General features: G+C 34.7%; 1 protein-coding gene across 2 annotated transcripts in view; it reads left to right on the top strand.

Annotated features, from left to right (window-relative positions):
• unc5ca (unc-5 netrin receptor Ca) overlaps positions 1–20,053 on the top strand; it is a 183,950-nt gene extending 163,897 nt beyond the window's left edge. For both annotated transcript variants that reach the window (XM_067405889.1, XM_067405888.1), the window contains 8 exons: positions 2,120–2,476; positions 3,116–3,203; positions 4,871–5,039; positions 7,798–8,031; positions 8,483–8,629; positions 9,900–10,064; positions 13,809–13,987; positions 18,003–20,053. In XM_067405889.1, coding sequence (XP_067261990.1) covers positions 2,120–2,476; positions 3,116–3,203; positions 4,871–5,039; positions 7,798–8,031; positions 8,483–8,629; positions 9,900–10,064; positions 13,809–13,987; positions 18,003–18,165 — 1,502 coding nt within the window. In that variant the 3' untranslated portion in view covers positions 18,166–20,053. The remainder of the gene's footprint in view (positions 1–2,119; positions 2,477–3,115; positions 3,204–4,870; positions 5,040–7,797; positions 8,032–8,482; positions 8,630–9,899; positions 10,065–13,808; positions 13,988–18,002) is intronic.
• Positions 20,054–20,788: the final 735 nt, after the last annotated feature.

Below are 20,788 nucleotides of genomic sequence, written 5' to 3'. Positions count from 1 at the left end.
GCTTTTATTAGATTAACAAGGAAGTTTTAAGTTCTGAAATTTACAGGATATTCTTATAGTACGACGACCTCTTATATATCAAAAGCTCAAGAAAAAGTTGATTTCTCAATTCATGACCCCTTTAATATTTCACAGTATTACCATTTTTACTGTATTTTTCATCAAATAAATGCAGCCTTAGTAAACATAAGAGAACGTTAATATACATAATACAATTTGAGGTCACAATTTTTTTTTTTTTTTTTTTTTTCAAATTTTTAAAAAATTAAATAGTTACAATATATTTAAACCATAAATATGTATTATGCATTTAAATGACTGTTGATAGAATTTGAAACTTAGATTTTGGATTTGTTAGCAGACTTCCTTTTGTCAGCAGAACAAAAGAAAAAAAAGAAAAAAAAAAAGAAAATCAATGGACTCCAGTGTTGTTTAGAGCCCAACATTCTTCAAATGAATTCCTTTTGTGTTCTCATTTTGTTCTTTGGAACAAAATGAGGGTGATTTATTTAAATTTTTTTGGGTGAACTGTCTCTTTAAACATAAATGTAACTATTTTTGAACATCTTGAACATGTCTTTTGTCATATTGCTGTTTTCACCGGGTTTCATTTGTAATCACTGTATTACATGCAAATCACTGTAACGCACATCCTTGAGTGGATTAGTGCTTTGGTAAAACATTCTAACGCTATTCAGACAGAATCTCTCTCACTGCTGATTTCAGTCAATGCAACAGTTTCAGCAAGGAACTCTGGGAGTGTGTGTGTGTGTCACCGTAAGACACAGGAATGATTAAAATTCCAATCAAGTGGTGAATAGAATGGAAGGCAGTGTTCCGGTTTTAAATTGTGAGGTGTGTGTGTGTGTGTGTGTGTGTGTGTGTGTGTGTGTGTGTGTGTGTGTGTGTGTGTGTGTGTGTGTGTGTGAGAGAGAGAGAGAGAGAGAGACTCAGGTGACATTTCATCTGAGGAACATTAGAATGCCTGTCACTCTCCAACCTGAACAGGTTATCATTAATGAAGAATCGTTGTTCTGCTCGCACTCGTATTGTCTCGCTTTTCTCCTCATTTTCTCACTCGTTCTCTGTTAATTAAACATGAAGCGGGCTGTAGGTGTAAATGGCACCCTGTCAGGGTGAAAGCGGCGTGTGGAGACGCTGCGGAGGACGTCAGTGAATGAGTTGATAAATACCGAGGTAGGGGAAGTTTTGATGGTAAAGCAAGACGTTCCACATCCGTCAGTTCTCCTGTTTTGCTCCGTTGAAGATCTTTCCCGTCAGATTTGGATGCGTTTACGTCAGCAGGTTTGATGCAATGCATTGCGGTTTACGCTGTCTCACCGTTCACCGCACGATGAATAACTTTAACTTGAGCATCAGGAGTGTGAGCGCGACACTCGCACTGAGTAATGCTCACACCTGAGTAACTAGAGAGAGAAAGAGAGCTGGTGTGCAAAGTGACAATCCTCTGTTTAGTCACTGTTGGAAGCTGAATGTTAATGAGCAATCAGTATGGAGATTACCAGCCGCTGGCTATAAGAGTCCTTTACAAGCTCTCGCTCACACACACGGTGATTTCATTTCAAAATAGCACACAACAGAAAAACATACAAGGAATAGGTCACCCAAAAAAGTCACCCACTGTTATGTTGCTCCAAACCTGTATGGCTTTTTGCATTTTGTGGAGCACAGAAGATGTTTCGCAGAGTCGCCAAGCTGCTCCGTTCATCCAAAAAAAGTGGATAGTAGCTGTTTACATCCGATTTGTGAATTTAGTTCATGCAAAAAAATTTTGCAGAATATCTCAAAAGCCATTTATGAATAAAGCAGTGTTTCGAACAAAGATGTTTAAAAATTGTCACTTGTAGAGAAATGAAAAGGAAAGTCGTAGGCTTTTTGATGTAATGCAATAAATTATTTGTGGTTTAAATGAAACTGGTTATTGGATATGAAAAAAAAACAAAAATGTAAATTTAAATTAAATTGAAAAATATCACTGTTTTTACTGTATTTTTTTATCAAATAAATGCAGCCTTGGTGAGCAAAGGCATCCCTCCCTCCATCATCTTCAAATGTTATTCATGATATTCAGCAGTAATGTCATGTGTGTCTTTTGCAGCGGATTTGCTGGCGGCGACCCCTGACCTGTCCACAGCGGCGGCGCTGTATCGCGGTCCAGTATATGCCCTCCACGACATCTCGGACAAAATCCCCATGACCAGCTCCCCTCTGCTGGAGCCGCTGCCGCTTCCCAACCTCAAGATCAAAGTCTACAACTCCTCTGGCACAATGACCCCTCAGGAGGACATGACCTCTGACCTCTCTGCCACCCTGTCCCCAAAAGTCACCCACTTACTTTTGGACAGCGACCCTGTGACCCCACGGAACCAGACGCTGGCACGCACACGGGATCCAACGTGCACAGCGTTAGGGTCGTTCAACTCACTGGGAGGTCATCTGATCATACCCAACTCAGGTGAGATCGGACACGCATGCACACACACACACCTCATTTATGTATGATTTATGATGCACAATCACACTCTCTTCCTCACTGAGTGTCCAACATATTTACAAATCACCATGTGATATAATTTATGATGATTAATTGATTGTGTTGATAGTCTTACATTAGTCTAATTAAGGCATATGGCTGGAATGGATTCCAGTAAGATGCAATGGAAATGTCACATTCACAATCTCTCACTCATGTGATGAGGATACAAACTGTCAGTGACAGTGATAAATTAATCCAGAGGATGGCAGGATGGGCGGCAGCTATTAATCCACTTTATAAACTGCAAAAATCTGACACATGACACTCCTCTGACACTCTATCTATCTATCTATCTATCTATCTATCTATCTATCTATCTATCTATCTATCTATCTATCTATCTATCTATCTATCTATCTATCTATCTATCTATCTATCTATCTATCTATCTATCTATCTATCTATCTATCTATCTATCTATCTATCTATCTATCTATCTGTCTGTCTGTCTGTCTCTCTCTGTCTGGATGAATGGATGGATGGAAGGAAGGAAGGAAAGTACATGTTCATCTGAATTCTGAGAGTTCTAATTAGCCACAATCTCTAATGGCATTTCAGGTGTGAGTTTGTTGGTTCCCGCTGGTGCGATTCCTCAGGGTCGTGTGTATGAGATGTTTGTGACCGTACAGAGGACAGAGAGCATGAGGTAAAAAAAAAAAAAAAAAAAAAAAAACATAACACCACACACACACACATGTTTGTTTTTGTGAATTGTGGGGAGTTTCCATAGGCCGCAACCATACTTTCTATCCCCCTACCCTACCCCTAACCCTAAACCTAACCATCACAGGAAACTGTGCACACCTTTATTTTCTCACAAAAACATCATTTAGTATTTTTATTAATTAATTTACATTGTGGAGACCGGTGGTTGGTCCCCACGATGTAGGTGAACTCAGGTTTATATTACATCATGGGGACATTTGGACATCCCAAACATCTGGAGAAATTGTTGTTTTCTGGGTAGAATGTTATAAATTTACAAAACTTTACATATCATTATCCTATGGAAGCTTGTTTCCGCCACTAAATAAAAAAATTAAAAAAGGTAATTGCGACTTTTTATATCACAATTCTGACTTTTCTTTCTCACAAATGAGAGTTTTTATCATGCAATTCTGAAATTATAACTCCCATTTCTGACTTTATAAATTGCAATTCTGAGAATTCTGACAATTCTGAGAATTGTCAGAATTGCATGATATAAACTCACAAAGTCAGAATTGACTTGCAATTTTTACTTTTTTTGCAATTGCGAGTTTATATCTCACAATTCTGACTTTCTATCTGATAATTCTCACTTTTTTTCTCAGAATTGCACATTTAAATCGCAATGTGAGATATAAACTCTGAGAAAAAACATCAGTCTTTTTTTTCCCTTCACAATTGGACAATATAACAAACAATTGCAAGTTTATATCTCACAATTCTGACTTTATAAATTGCAATTATGACTTTATAACTCGCAATTGTGACTATAACTTGGAATTGCGACTTTATAACTTGCAATTGTGACTTTATAACTCGCAATTGTGACTTTTTAACTTGCAATTATGACTTTATAACTCGCAATTGTGACTTTATAACTAGCAATTATGACTAAATCGCAATTATGACTTTATAACTCGCAATTGTGACTTTTTAACTCGCAATTGTGACTTTATAACTAGCAATTATGACTAAATCGCAATTATGACTTTATAACTCACAATTGTGAGTTTATATGTCTGAATTGTAAGATAAAAAGTTGCAATTACTTTATTTTTTATTTCTTGGCGGAAACAAGCTTCCATATTATCCTGTATGTAAAAAATTGCGCAAATGTGTTAAATGCTTAATTAAAACACTATTAAAAAGGAAACATTTTTATCATAATTGAAAACAGTTGTGCTGTTTTATATTTGTGTGAAAAATGTGATACACTACCATTCAAAGGTTTGAAGTACAGTAAGATAAAAAATAAAGAAATTTTAAAAAAGACATTTAGAATGTTACAAAAGATTTCCGTTTAAAAAAAATGCTGTTCTTTTGAACTTTCTATTCATCAAAGGATCCTGAAAAAATGTATCATGGTTTCCACAAAAGTATTTGTTTTTAACATTGATAATAATGAGATTGATTATTAATAATTGAGCACCAAATTTACATTTTCCAAACTTTTGACTGGTAGAGTAATTTATTATTAACTTTCAAACAGTTCTGGTTGTGGTTGTATGTGTTACTGTACCTTCTACAGTGATTTCAGTGAGACCAACAGCAGAAAACAGGCAAACAGACGTAGGCAAATGTTTTAAACGTCTCCGTCTCTCTCAGGCCAGCGGTTGGTGACGGGGAGGCTGTGCTCAGCGCTGTGGTCAGCTGCGGTCCCGTGGGCGCCCTGTTGACCCGTCCCGTCATCCTCACTCTACACCACTGCTCGCACGCCAACTCTGACAACTGGCAAATCATCCTCAAGAGCCACACGCAGCAGGACCAATGGGAGGTAAGGAATTTTAATACGGGCCAATAGGACAGCCAGTGGCTGAATGAAAGCATTGCAGCGAGAGGAATCAGGTCAGGGAAACTCTGGAGATGAGCTGCTCCATTTCAATAAACTACTTATCCTGCAGAGAGAGGGAAACATGACTGGAAAATAAATGTAACTATCAGTGAAGGCAGGCAGGGTAAATTGGCCTGCTGTGCATGGCAGGGTTCTACAAATAGACAACACAAAATTCAATTATTGCAAGAGTGGAGCGGGAAAAAGGATGGGGTGTATTTATCAGGAGAAATCTGCTTCCTTTATCAGGGCCGGGATTCCCTCGCAATGTATGTGTGGACAGGTTTTTATTTCTATGGGGACCAAAAGTCCTGAAGGGCTTGCAGTGTGGGGATATAGAAAACCTGTCAAAAATATCAGAAGAAGAAATAATAAGAAATTATTTTTTTGTGCAAAGACAGTGAAACCTATTTTTACGACTTTTAAAAGTTTGCATTTTGATGTTATTTTTATGATAATTAAGTACAGCCCTCCCCCAACCCAAAAAATTACTGTAACAAAAAATATTAATCATTTATAATTCAATTGTAAGTATTGTTTTACATCATTGCAGTAGTGGTTGTACTGCCTTTAATTTATTAAGATTAAAAAATATAAAACATCGTATTAAAGTGCTTTTTACAGTAATTTTTCATGAGAATAAATATTGATACAATCTATTTAATTTATTTATTAATTGCTGTTGAATATGTTTTTTTTTTTCTTGGGGAACACTTTGTTCTATGCTGCATGATGGGCTAAAAAAGTTCAAATAAAATTGATAATTTTGTATTATATTATATTTTTCTTAATGATTAAAAAAGTACATGATTAATGATGAATTTTACTTTTAAATTTTAAAATAAGGAAGAAATTGATTAATTAAACAAAATATGCTATGATTTGTTATTTTTTTGTCAATTTTCTGCCATTTTTGTATATCTGTTTTGTAAAGATTTATTACTTTAAGATTTATCATTTTAATCCATTAACAGTCATGATAGATAGATAGATAGATAGATAGATAGATAGATAGATAGATAGATAGATAGATAGATAGATAGATAGATAGATAGATGATAGATAAAAAGAACAACAGAAAGATAGAGATGTAACTGTTGTGAAGAGACACTGGTGTAAATGTGTAGTGAATTAACTCAAAGGGGAAATATTAAAAATTATGCATACCTCGTTATGATTATTAATTATGATTAATTATGAATATGTAAATTAGTTAATCCGTGTTGATTGTTTATTAATCTTAATGTAGCTACATCCACTTAATCTGATTAACTGATTTACATATTCATAAATAGTCATAATTAATAATCATAATGAGTTATGAATAATTATTAATATTTCCCCTTTGAGTTAATGGAATGTTCATTTCCATGTTATGGAAAAACAACATTCTTATTGTTCAGTTCTACTCAGAGCATGTAGTCAGGATCTTAATCACTTAAGAGGCAATTTATTAGCAGACGGAGTCAGAACCAAACATGTATTGTGCACAATCTTATTAACTCACTCACAAACACATAACTAAACACACAACGAAGGTCACACACTTTCGTAGGTAAGAATGAGCAATGATAGAGTTGAACCAGAAGTGGAACTGTTAATGGAGCTGTAGGAAAAAAGTCAAAGACAATCTGGAAAAGAATCATCAGTTTCCTCTGCAATAAAACACCTTTGCTGACAAAGGTAAGTTTTACAAGTCAATACTAAATCGCTGTTTAGTGCTCAAATGTACGATACTTGCAAGATGCCTTTAGGCTGAGGAGCATCGGATCTGCAGGCTGAGGAGAAATCTTGATGATTCGGTCCCAAGTTGTTGCCAGTATCTTCTGCGTTGGACTAAGTACTATGAAACACTTAAGCTCATAGATGAGCACATGGCTGGGTTCAACTCTATCATTGCTCATTCTTACCTACGTATGTGTGTGACCTGCGTGTATGTTATGTGTTTGTTAGTTTAGTTATGTGTTTGTGAGTTAGTTAATAAAGATTGTGCACAATACATGTTTGGTTCTGACTTTGTCTGCTAATAAATTGCCTCTTAAGTGATTTAGATCCTGACTACATGCTCTGAGTAGTACGGACTTCAGGCCTTGGCCTGAAGCAAGGAGGGGTCTCTTCAGTCATCCAAGAAGCAAGGAAAGAGAGGGAGGGGTGTTGTGCTCTAGCTTTTAACCTCTGGTCAAAGTCCAACCATCTTAGGGTTGATGTGGCCAATGAAGATGTTGTATTTCTGGGCGAGAACACACCTCCTCTCAGGGCTTTTACGACCGAGCAAGACATACCGCATGCACAAGCATTTAAATCTTCTCGATACGAACCCATAGTCACTAAACATGGCAAGATTGAAATTACCTTAAATATATCATAAAACGTGAATACAATGAGTGTAATACAACAACAGTAATAATGGATACCATTTCCTGGGGATGTGCATGCTCATTTATAGAACAGTCTGTCTATACATTAATGAGTCTGTGTTCTGTGGGGATAATGCAGGAAAGATTCCTGTGTCTCTTCTCTGCTCTCAGTGTGGCGACCACATTCTTTAGTGCAATAAAACTTTTAACTGAGGACTTCTCGGGGGATGGGGACAGGCCCCAGAGTGCTTTAAACAATCATTGGTTAACCATAACAAATAATTGTGTCTGATTTGTCGGAGTCATTACAAATGTGTGTATAAATGTGTGTATTGTGTGTCCAGGACGTGGTCGTGGTTGGAGAGGAGAACTTTACCACTTCCTGTTATGTGCAGCTGGGAGAAGAGGCCTGTCACATCCTGACTGAGACTCTAGGATCCTACTGTCTGATTGGCCAGAGCGTGTGTCCGTCAGCGGCTAAACGAATCAAACTGGCCGTGTTTGGGCCTGTGGTCACACCAGGTCTAGATTACCACATCAGAGTGTACTGCCTCGACGACACGCAGGACACACTCAAAGTACGTAACAACACTATTTTATTTTAATGTTTTCATTTGAGTGATTCAGTAATTTAACATAATACGACATTTAATAATCTTTATACAATTTATTATTATTATTATTATTATTATTATTATGTAAAAAGCTTCTATACGATATGTAAATGAGCTCTGTAATGATTGGCTAATCTCCATATACTGACACAGTGCAGGTCAAAAGTGAATAGGTGTTGATATGTAAATTATGGCAGTAATATGTTAATGAGCTCGTGGTTGTGACATCATAATCTTGATGATTTCTGATTGGCCCATTTTAGCAGCTCTGTAAATGTTCTGGGTGGACTGGGGAGAAATGAAAGGAAGTGGGGAGTTAAATGTTAAAGTTTGCTCACACATTTGAAACGTACAGGGACTATGATTGTGTTACGAATGGTGCAGCATAATTTACTGTATGTGTTTGTGTGAACAGGAGGTGCTGCAGATAGAGAAACAGATCGGCGGGAAACTGCTGGATGAACCAAAGTCTCTGAACTTCAGTTACAGCAACCACAACCTGAGACTGTCCATACATGACATCCACTCCCAGTGGAAGAGCAAACTACTCACCAAATACCAGGTGAAGAAAGAACTGCTTCTTTCAAGCATGGTTTATGTTTTGAATTATAAAGATATTCTTAATGTCAAGTCAAGTCTGTTTATAGAGGACTTTATTTAGGCTTTATTTAGATTATTAATTTAGTTTACGATATTGTCAGGGACTAGATCTACTGGAAGAATGACATTTAATGAGGGCCAGAAGTCATTTAATATAATATAATATAACATTTAATGTAAAGTCATTCAATATTACTTATTTTTTATGTAATAATATAATGTATTATTAATATTAATATTATAGTGTATTATTAATATTATTATTAAAAATATAAACAGACACTAATATTATTATAATTTTATAATATAAATTACTATTATTATTAGTAGTGATGAATATACAGACTTTCATATTAATTTTTTTTTTTTATTTATTATATAACATGTAACTTAATATAACATTTAATATGAAGTAATTTAATATTACTTAAATTTAATATAATTATATTATAAAATATAGACTTCATTATTGATTTAATAATATAATATAATGTATTATTATTATTAAATATGTACAGACTTCCATATTAATATTTGTTAATTATGTATTTATTAAAATATAACTTGTCATTTAATATAACATTTAAAATGAAGTAATTTATTATTACTTAATTTTAATAGAATTATTATTATTATTATTGTTAAATATATACAGATGCCAGTATTAATATTTGTTATTTATATTCATTTATTTATTTTAATGTAATATAATATAAACTTTCCTAAATAAGTAATTTAATATTACTTAATTTTTATATAATTTATTGTCGTTGTTGTTTTGTTGTTGTTACTATTCTATATAGACTTTAATATTATTATTCTTAATTATTTTAAATTCATTTTCATTTAATTTTATTTTAATTTAATCAAGTTAGTAAGTAAAGAAAGAAAATAAAGAAAATAAAATAAAATAAAAACAAAAATATTATATAAAAAAAATTATAATAATATAATCTAACATTTACCATGAATTCATTAATTACTTAGCTTTTTATTATAACTCGTTATAATTATTAATGAATATATACAAATTTCACTATTATAACAGATTCACTATTTTTTAAATCATTTTAATATATTTTAAATTTTAATTTAAATGATTAAGTTATATAACATTTAATATAAAGTAATTTAACATTACCCAAGTTTTACATAATTTGTTAGTATTATTATTATTATTATTATTATTATTACACATGAGTTATCTGATGTGTGTGTGTGTGTGTGTGTAGGAGCTGTGTTTCTCTCAGGTGTGGAGCGGATCGGTGCGGCGGCTGCACTGCTCCTTCACTCTGGAGCGTCAGAGTGTGTGTGTGTGTGAGCTGTGCTGTAAGCTGTGTGTCAGACAGGTGGAGGGAGAAGGTCAGATCTTCCAGCTCTACACCACCCTGAGTGAGGTACAGTAACACGCCCTCTCACGCCCTCTGCTGTCATCAACCACACGACCTCTTTAGACACCGTACTCTAGCAACCACAGCATCCACTGCTCATTTCTACCCACATTTTCTTCAAAAATCTATTATTATTTCTGAGCTTGTTGCAGTGCATTCTGCGATTGAGATTTTTCTGATGACTGTTTGGGGCAGCTTTTGCTTACAAATGCTGTCTAGGTAGGCAGCTCACTGGTGTTCAGAACAGATCCATCCTCTCCTCCGGTCTTTCCATCACTCCCCATGTGTTTGCGTCCCTGGAGGAGAGGCTGCTTCTGTTTAATCCATCTGACGGGCTGAGAAGCGCCTCAGTTGCTCTTAACACCCTCACTTGTCTGTCTATACATCACAAAGGGTTTTCACCAAGCCGCTGTGTTTTTCTCTCGCCGCCGCTCCTCGGCTTTAATCAATGTGTCTAATTAAGAACAGCACAGATTCATTAACACTATAGACGGATGCGATGAATCGAGTCCTTCTTGGCTGAGGAAGCGTCTGTCAGACTGATTTTCGGCCTCTTCAGGGGCTGCTATCAGTGCATCTGTCATTTTAAGCTAGTAAAAATAGATTGAGTGCATTTTTATTGATCAAAGTTGCAAATTTTGTCATACTTGTACAGTAATATTAAATTAAATTTAATTAGGAAGATTCTACGAGGCTTTGGCTTTCTTTAAAGGTTTTTGTCCATGTAGCTTTGCATATCTTTTTTTTTTGGTAATTTCATGAGAAATTAGACTTGTACAATAATAATAAAAGGAATAAAATAGAAATCAAATTTTAAAACCTGGTTTCAGTATTCCGCCTGACGCTTTTCTCATAACTTTTTTTGTGCAAAATTATACCCTACTGTTCAAAAGTTTTATATTTTTAATTAAAGGAAGTTTCTTCTGCTCATCAAGGCTGCCATTATTTGTTTTTTTAAATACAGTAAAAACAGTAATATTGTGAAATATTATTTTAATTTCAAATAACTGGTGTCTATTTGAATATATTTTAAATTGTAATTTATTCCTGTGAATTTTCAGTGTCACATGATCCTTCAGAAATCATTCTAATATGCTGATCTGCTGCTCAAGAAACATTTATTATTATTATCGGTGTTAAAAAAAAACAAAAAAAAACCGTTATAAATGTCTTTACTGTCACTTCTGATCAATTTAATGCATCCTTGCTGAATAAAAGTATTAATTTCTTTTAAAAAAATCTTACTGACCCCAAACTTTTGGACAGTAATGTAAATATGTATACAATAACAATAAAATGAATTGTAAAATAGTGACTGCATAACCAATATTTTTTCCGAAAGTGATGATTTGGTTGCATTTTTGTGGGAAATGTTATATTCTGTCACTCAAATGCAAGGCGACTGCACTTGTTTCACATCCTCCAGTTTTATTCTTATAGATGCACATGAGCAGAAGCATATTTGGTGCTGTTGCTTTTTGCGAATAATGTCAGGAATGAGTCTCATTTAATTAAAGCGCCTCCTCCACACACACTCACACGCAATTGAGATTTCAGCTCGGATTTTAATGCATTCAAAATGTCAGTCGATATTACTTCCAAGAAGCAAAGTATATATCCAGCAGTGAAACAGCCTTGATTCAGTGAGAGCTTTTATAAATACCATAAGAGCAGCCGAACTCTGCGGGGCGACGGACGCCAATTCAGTCACTTTCAATTTGGTATTTTATACATATGAAGATACATATGAGCAGCGAGCCTTTCAAATGAACAAACACAGTTACAGCAAGACACAGAAATGTTATTAGTGTCTGTTTATTATTAAGAATTACAAACTCATTACTGTCAAAGTTATGAGCAAACACTCACCATTACATGATTATAATTGCATTTTAAATGTACATTTTAGAAGGGGTGGTTGATTATGATTTCACTTTTTAACTTTGGTTAGTGTTGAGCATAAACAACATCTGCAAAGTTACGACGCTCAAAGTTCAATGCAAAGGGAGATATTTTCTTTTACAGAAAATGCTTTTTAAGAACTACAACAAACGGCTGGTAGGGACTACAACAGGCTTCTTCCCGGGTTAGTGACATCACAAACCCCAAAATTTACATAAACCCCGCCCCCGAGAACACGCAACAAAGGGGGTGAGGCCATGTTGGGAAGAGATGTTGTAGTAGAGTGTTGTTGTCATGCCGTCATTTTACGCTGGACTGCTTCACAAACGAGGGTCAATTCAACGCTGGATTTGGACAAAATATTAACATGACATTGAATCAACTCCACAAAAACTACATAAATTTATCCAGTAACCATTCAGAAATGTCCAGTTTCATTCTAAAAGTTGTATCTTCTTCCTGAGTCTCTCCATCAGTGTCGACTCCGGTTTGAACAATGTAAGGCTGAACACCGTTACTGACAATCCTCATTTTGGCTGCGTGAGATTCTCCAGCTTTGTTGCTGTTGAGCTGTTAAAGCTCCGCCCTCTTCTGGAAAGGGGGCCGGGAGCAGCAGCTCATTTGCATTTAAAGGGACACACACAGAAAAATTGCATGTTTTTGCTCACACCCAAATAGGGACAAAGTTTAAATCCTGTTTGGCTTCCCATAATGTTTACTCGTTAGGTCAGTAGCAGGAGAGTAGGCGTCTTTTGTGTTTGTTCGAACACATTCAACCACATGAGTGTTTACACTACGAATGCAATCCGGTCAAATGCGTTTTCGACTATCTCTGGAAATGGTTGAAAGTTGACGAACTCAAAACGTTTTAGACCCTGTTTACACCTGTATGTAGTGTCGTCCACTTGTAATCCGATCGACCAAAACACATCTAGGTGTAAACAGGGCCTCACTTTCAAAGCTCTTCACAATCTTGCACCCTCATATCTCTCCGAATTGCTTCATATCTACACCCCGAAGCGTACACTTTGATCTTCTTCATCGGTTTCTCTTGTTGTACCCTCTGTTCGTTTAGTCACTATGGGGTCCAGGATGTGCTGCTCCTCATCTATTTTTAAATCACATCTTAAAACGTACCTATTTAAATATGTTTTCTCTGATTTAAATATCGTATGTTAAATAGCTGTTGTTTTGTTGTATTGTGTCTTGATTTGTTTTATGACTATCATTCAACTGTATGGTGTCCTTGAGTGTTTTGAAAGGTGCCTTTAAATAAAATGTATTATTATTATTATTGTTATTCTCACACTAGTACCAGGGTAGTTCAGATCCATTTACAGCTTCAGATACGAGTTAAGTAAGCTAACTCTGCTTGGGCAGCAGTGCACGTGTAGTGGACAAAGTCAGATCATTGAGAGGTTGCTTCTCCCACTCAGAGTGACCTATTACCCATCACACTGAGCTCTTGATCAGGACACTTTAATCTCAGGTTACTCCAGGACTGAACCTGTAATCAGTGTGCTGTGAGTAAAAGCATCTGCTAAATGACTCGCTTTACAATTCATCCTAGATAGTTTCAAATGAAGGTGAATCTGGCTGTGAGAAACACAAAAACAGTTCATTTATTTGGTGTGTGTGCGTGCGCGCGTGTTTTTGTGATTCATGAGATCACAAATTTGTATAATCACATGGGTATCACACTGGCATTACTACATAAACATGAAATATAAGGACATTTATTAAAGATGTAAAAATGCAGACAGTTTTCTGTGATGGGTAGTGTATTGGGATAGAATGTACAGTGTATGAAATGTCCTCACTAAGTGTGTGTGTGTTCATGTTCTGCAGGATGTCCAGAGCATCGACACATCCCTGATGGACCCAGGCAGCAGTATCACGGTGCTGGCCGGTCCGAGCGCGTTCAGAATCCCGGTCAGCATCAGAACCAAACTGTGCAGCAGCCTGGACGCCCCACACACACGCGGCAACGACTGGAGAATACTGGCACACAAACTCAACCTGGACAGGTGACATTTACACACATCAACACTGATGTGACTCACAATGACTCATCCCTTTCATTTTTCATTGGAGTTTGTAAAAAAAAAAAAAAAATCTAAAGGAGTCTCTTCTGCTCACCAAGGCTGCATTTATTTGATCAAAAATACAGTAACAACAGTAATACTGTGAAATAGTATTAGACTTATATTACTAATATTAAGGCTTACATACTAATATTGGATATTGATCAGTGGTTTAATAGATATTGTGAGCAAATAATATTAGGTCTTTTTAAACATTAGAATTTTTTTTTTATGCCAGATTATGCAGTACTAATTTTCTTATGAAAATTACAGTAAAAGGTTTTAATGACAGAATTTACTTGCATGGAAAAGTCTAGATATTTAAAACAGAAGCATATGCATTACAGGGTCCAAAGTAAATGAATTTGCATGCCCAAAATCCAGCTCCAATCTAGACTTTTTCATGCATGCAAATTCATTTATTTTTGGACCCTGTAATGCATATGCTTCTGTTTTAAATAAATACATTGTAAATGCTAAAAATGTAAATATACTATCTAGTCCCACTGCAACACTGCAAGCTCTATGCTTATTAATGGTTAAAAGTTGTATAATATAATATAATATAATATAATATAATATAATATAATATAATATAATATAATATAATATAATATAATATAATATAATATAATATAATATAATATAATATAATATAATATAATATAATATAATATAATATAAAAGTATAGTTATTGGTCAACGTTTTGGTAACACTTTACAATAAGGTTCATTAGTTAACTACATTAGTTAACATGAACTAATAATGAACTGCACTTCTACAGCATTTATTAATTTTGGTAATGTTAATTTCAACATTTACTAATACATTATTAAAATCAAGAGTTGTATTTGTTAACATTAATGGTTATTTCGTGTTAGTTAATACATCACCTAATGTTAACAAATCAACCTCACTGTAAAGTGTTACAGTAGCAACGTTTTTATATAATCTCATCCCCAGTATGAATGTGTTTATCATCAATGTGCTGAGACCGCAGTGTATACGTTTATTTTAAAAGCAATGGAAGAGAAACTAATCTGCTCTAAAAGTATCTCACAGGAGAGTTTGAAGAAAATTAACGGTAAAAAAAAGCAGGGGAGCAAAAAAGAAATTTCCTGTTGTTCTCGATCCGCCTGCTGAATACCAAGAGATGTATTCACTCTCTCCGACATCAACTTTTCAAAATACCAGCATCTCTATGCACCTCCACAACTCACGTAATTAGAGGAAAAGGCAAAAAAGCGAAGGACCCCTATGGTTTGAGTTCTGGCTGGGGTGTTACTGCAGGACGAGAGATCTCATTTCAAACGAGAGAGAGTTTAGGTTGAGAGCACGCTGTTCACCTCTGAGGACCAACAGGCATGAAAGAGGCAGAAGACGAGAGAGTTTGAGTTCACAGGGGACAGGAAGTAGAGAGATAAAGTGAGGAGGATCCTGGGAAAAAAAGATGTTAAAAGTATAAAGACAGACTCTCAAAGTTCTTCATCAGTCGTAGACTCCAGATCTCCAGAGCCGCTGCACCTTTTACAAAGATGATTTTCTTCTGTTCAGAACAGAGAGAGATTCTCCATTCGACTCAGACTGTCTGTAGTGTGTTTAAGCTTTGATAAATACAGTATCTGTAGGACGGCCTGGTGTTATGTGCTATGTGATGATGGAAATGTAGCAGATTTTTGCCATGTGGTGCTTATATTTGCTTTATATACACACGGGAATGATGGGAAAACATGAAGTAATGCATACAGTAATTACGAAGCTGTTCTTAAAGGGCTAGTTCACCCAAAAATGAAAATAATGTCATTTATTACTCACTTTCATGCTGTTCCACACCCGTAAGACCTTTGTTCATCTTCAGAACACAAATTAAGATGAAATCCAATGGATCTGTGAGGCCTCCATAGTCAGCAATGACATTTCCTCTTTCAAGATCCATTAATGTACTAAAAACATATTTAAGTCAGTTCATGTGAGTACAGTGGTTCAATATTAATATTATAAAGCCACAAGAATATTTTTGGTGCACCAAAAAAACAAAATAACGACTTATATAGTTATGGCCAATTTAAAACACTGCTTCAGGAAGCTTCGGAGCGTTATGAATCTTTTGTGTCGATTCATGATTCGGATCGCGTGTCAAACATCAAACGGCTGAAATCACATGACTTTGGCGCTCTGAACAGCAGATTCGACACACTGATTCATTTGTGCTCCGAATCTTCCTGAAGCAGTGTTTTGAAATCGGCCATCACTAAATAAGTCGTTATTTTGTTTTTTTGGTGCACCAAAAATATTCTCGTGGCTTTATAATATTAATATTGAACCACTGTACTCACATGAACTGATTTAAATATGTTTTTAATGCATTAATGGATCTTGAGAGAGGAAATGTCATTGCTGGCTATGCAGGGCTTACGGAGCCATCGGATTGCAACTAAAATATCTCAATTTGTGTTCTGAAGATGAACAAAGGTCTTACGGGTGTGGAACGGCATGAGGGTGAGTAATTAATGACATTATTTTCATTTTTGGGTGAACTAACCCTTTAAGAACAGCTTTGTAATTACTGTATGCATGACTTCATGTTTTCCCGTCATTCCCGTGTGTATTTTCATTTTTGGGTGAATTAATGTTTTAAGAGGTGTAGCTGCTTACAGAAATAGAATTCAGTTGTATTATTTAGACTCTCAGGTGTGCACATTGGCTATTTTTCACTATTAATTAATCAAATTAATTGCATGCATCAATATTTAATGAGAAAAGACCCCAAATGAAGATCATTTAATAGATATAAAGCATAGGTGTGATTTTTCTTGATTATTGTGTTGGACAACAGAGGGTCTTCAAGTCAAAAGTTCAAGTTTTAATCACTGCTCCAAAACAAAAACCATATAGTTTAATATTTGAAATCAAAGAAATAAATACAGGCATAAATATTGGAATTATAATTTAAATTGTGCTCTATAGAATATTATTATTATTATTATTATTATTATTAAATACTTTTTAGTATTATAACTCTAGTAATACATTTCTTTATTGATTACATTTATCTTATTTACTGTAAATAAGAAAATATGTTGAATAATAATAATTACTATTATTATTATTATTTTAATTGCATAATTGTTTTTTTATTTTGCAGTTTAATAGTATTGCGATATTAATATATTTATATTTATTAATTTTTTTTTTTCTTTATTAATACAATTTAAGAAAAATTGTATTTAATAATAATCATTATTGTTATTATTGAATAATTAATTGCAGTGCAATAGTATTATATTTCTTTATTGAATTAGTTATTTAAATAAATAGATATACACATATATTCAATAATAAATATTAATTATATATATATATATATATATATATATATATATATATATATATATATATATAATTAATATTTATTATTGAATATATGTGTATATCTATTTATTTAAATAACTAATTCAATAAAGAAATATAATACTATATATATATATATATATATATATATATATATATATATATATATATATATATATATATATATATATATATATATATATATTGTATAGTCATACTGACTTGAGGAAAAAATAGGTTTACCTTCTTTTGTGTCTCTGTAGCTGGCCATATGCCTGATTAAGTTGCTTTAGAAGTCAAAATAATGTGTTTTATTTCCATGTCATTGATAAATCACTTTGTATTGTGTTATTTTGAAAGAATTAATCACACTCATTGAATGCATTAAATTGCCATTTAGGAATAGTCTGATCTTTTGGTTTGTGCCCAAGTTCCAAATAAAAAAAAGACAGTCAGGATTTTGTATAAAAATGAATAATTAAATAAATAAAAAAACTTACCACATTAAAATCAAATCAAAACTTCCAGCACAGATAGTTCTATCATGATCTGTTGCGCTCACGCCGCCCACCTCTAAGTGTCTCTCTCATCTCACCCGCCCTACAGGTATCTGAACTACTTTGCGACTAAGACGAGTCCTACCGGTGTGATTCTGGACCTCTGGGAAGCTCAACACTTCCCACACGGCAACCTCAACCAGCTCGCCACGGTTCTGGAGGAGATGGGTCGTCATGACAACAGCATCGCTGCCATGGCGAAGGAACAATGACCCTTACGTCGGCGATGACGTCTGAGCAGAGGATATTTGAGCTAAAGTTGTGTTGCCACTCTCGTCGAGCTGAAACTACCATCAAACTCAAGACAAAGTCAAAGCATCTGCAGTACGGAGGAGAGTCCACGACCTTTAACACCGGCTCGGTGCAGCATCTTATTCAGTTTCCATGGAAACGTGCCGTACTGCTGTCTATGTATGCGGATGCTTGCCGAATTGGGGTTGAATGCAGGGCTGGGGGTCAAAGGTGAACCAGGAACAGGGTCAAGACACTTCAGTCAACCAAAATCTCTTAAACCCTCCCAGTTTGCACGCGCAGGGTCCCCGTGTGTGTTTGCGCAAATATCTCCCACATCATCTTCTCGTCTCCTTCGGTCATCGTTTTTACAGAAATTTGTGGTGCCATCTAGTGGTTGCAGAAACAAGAAATGCTCATGTAATATAATATTTTGAGACCTGAATCCAGTATTTAGTGTGTCTACAGAGTACCTTAAAGTGGCCTTTAAAATCCGGTTAACGTTCAGATCTGATTTGAATTGTATTATTTTTGTAACGCAGGTATCCGAAGACGTAAAATACGCGTTGCTTCGTTGAACAAAAGTGCACATGAGCACTTGCAGGGATTTGAGGATCATGTCAGAAGTTGCTGTTTGATTTTCTGGTATGCGATGTTACGTCACACTGTAATGATCTTCACTGCTGCATCTAATGAATTCCTGCGTTCTGCATGGGCTGTTTCTGTTGTGCATCAATGTTTCGTGTCAACATTTATGCATTTCACTCTACTATATGCATTATTTTAAAAAGAGACAATTGATCCCTTCTAAAAATAAACTTCCTGTGGTGGTGACTATAGTTTCTGCCAGAATGTGATGGATACAACAGCCCCTTTCACACAGAAATCCCAGTAAATTACTTTACCGGTAAATACACAAATATGCTGTTCACACAAGCAACGTCAGTCTTTTTGGATAGTTCACCTGAAAATGAAAATTATGCCATGAATCATGCATCCTCAAGCCATTCCCAGTGTATATGACGAGTGCTGGGGAAAATTACTTTTAAAAGTAATGCGGTACAATATTGTGTTACTAACCTTTGCGTTACTTTTTCTCACCTCGGCTGGGCTTGCTTATTTGTTTTTTAATAACAACAAAAAGTTCTATTTTTGGCAAATGTTAAAGCCCTTTTCACACCAAAAGTGAAATGAATAAGCCTCAGGCTGAAGGAAATGTATATTTACTCCTGTACAGTAGAGGGCGCAGCTCAAATTAACCTTTCAGCTTTGCTGCCATTCTGGATTAAAGAACAATAGGATGCAGAAGAAGGAAGTTCAACACTCTTATTTCTAACCTAAAGTAATTTTTTCTTATTAGTGTGGTTGAATTGGATCATCAGGTCAGCAGCAAAGACATTGGTTAATAAAGTGAGATTAAATACATAAAGTATATTTGTGTAATTTATTATAGTTAATTATTACAGGTTTGTGTAAAATTCTAAGATTGCATTTCACTGTTGTTATTCATTTTGAGGAATACTGAATGTTTTTGTGGAAGTGAGAAGAGTAAATGCATGTTCACATTCAGTCTAGAACTACAATACCCATCATGTTCACACAGCACACCTCTGACCTTTATTTCTCTCAACATGAGGACAGGAGAGCTGTCAGTCAATACATGTGAAAAAGTAGCTTAGATATTTTGTTGTAAAATGAAAAAGTGTGTTACTTTACTACTTATTTGAAAAAGTAATTTGATTATGTAACTCAAGTTACTTGCGTTACCCCCAACACTGTGTATGACTATCTTCTTTCAGACACAGTCAGAGTTATATTAAAATATATCCTGGCTTGTCCAAGCTTGATAATGGTTGTGAATGGGGCGTGCATCCGTCCATCATAAAGGTAATTCACATGGTTCCTAGGGGTTAATAAAGGCCGTCTGAAGCGAAGTGATGGGTTTAAATATCCATATATAATAACTATATTTTGGGCTTTTTTGGGCTTCAAAATACAACGTCCCATTATCAAGCTTGGATGAGCCAGGATATTTTTTTAATATAACTCAGATTGCATTTGTCTAAAAGAAGATAGTCATATACACCTATGACGGCTTGAGGGTGAGTAAATCATGTGATCATTTTCATTTTGGGGTGAACTATCCCTTTAAGAGACCATTTACACATCAGCAGCAAAATAATGTTAGATTATGTGATGTCAGTCAGAAATGATCTGTACACACTGTCTTAATAATAATAATAATATGTTTAATTTACACTACCAGTCAAAAGTTTGGAAACATTACTATTTTTAATGTTTTTGAACGAAGTCTCTATGCTCATTAAGGCTGCATTTATTTCATAATAAATACAGAAAAAACAGTAATATTGTGAAATATTATTACATTTTAAAATTATGGTTTTCTCTTTTAATATACTTTAAAATATCATTTATTCCTGTGATCAAAGCTGAATTTTCAGCATCATTACTCCAGTCTTCAGTGTCACATGATCCTTCAGAAATCATTCTAATATGATGATTTGATACTCAGTTATTATAAATGTGTTGTTTAATATTTTTTTTGGAAATTGTGATACTTTTTTCAGGATTCATTGATGAATA

This window comes from Chanodichthys erythropterus, chromosome 13, assembly GCF_024489055.1.
Source record: "Chanodichthys erythropterus isolate Z2021 chromosome 13, ASM2448905v1, whole genome shotgun sequence".
In the NCBI taxonomy this organism is placed as follows: domain Eukaryota; kingdom Metazoa; phylum Chordata; class Actinopteri; order Cypriniformes; family Xenocyprididae; genus Chanodichthys; species Chanodichthys erythropterus.
The sequence above is the reverse complement of the archived record's forward strand: the minus strand, read 5'-3'. Positions and strand labels throughout refer to the sequence as shown.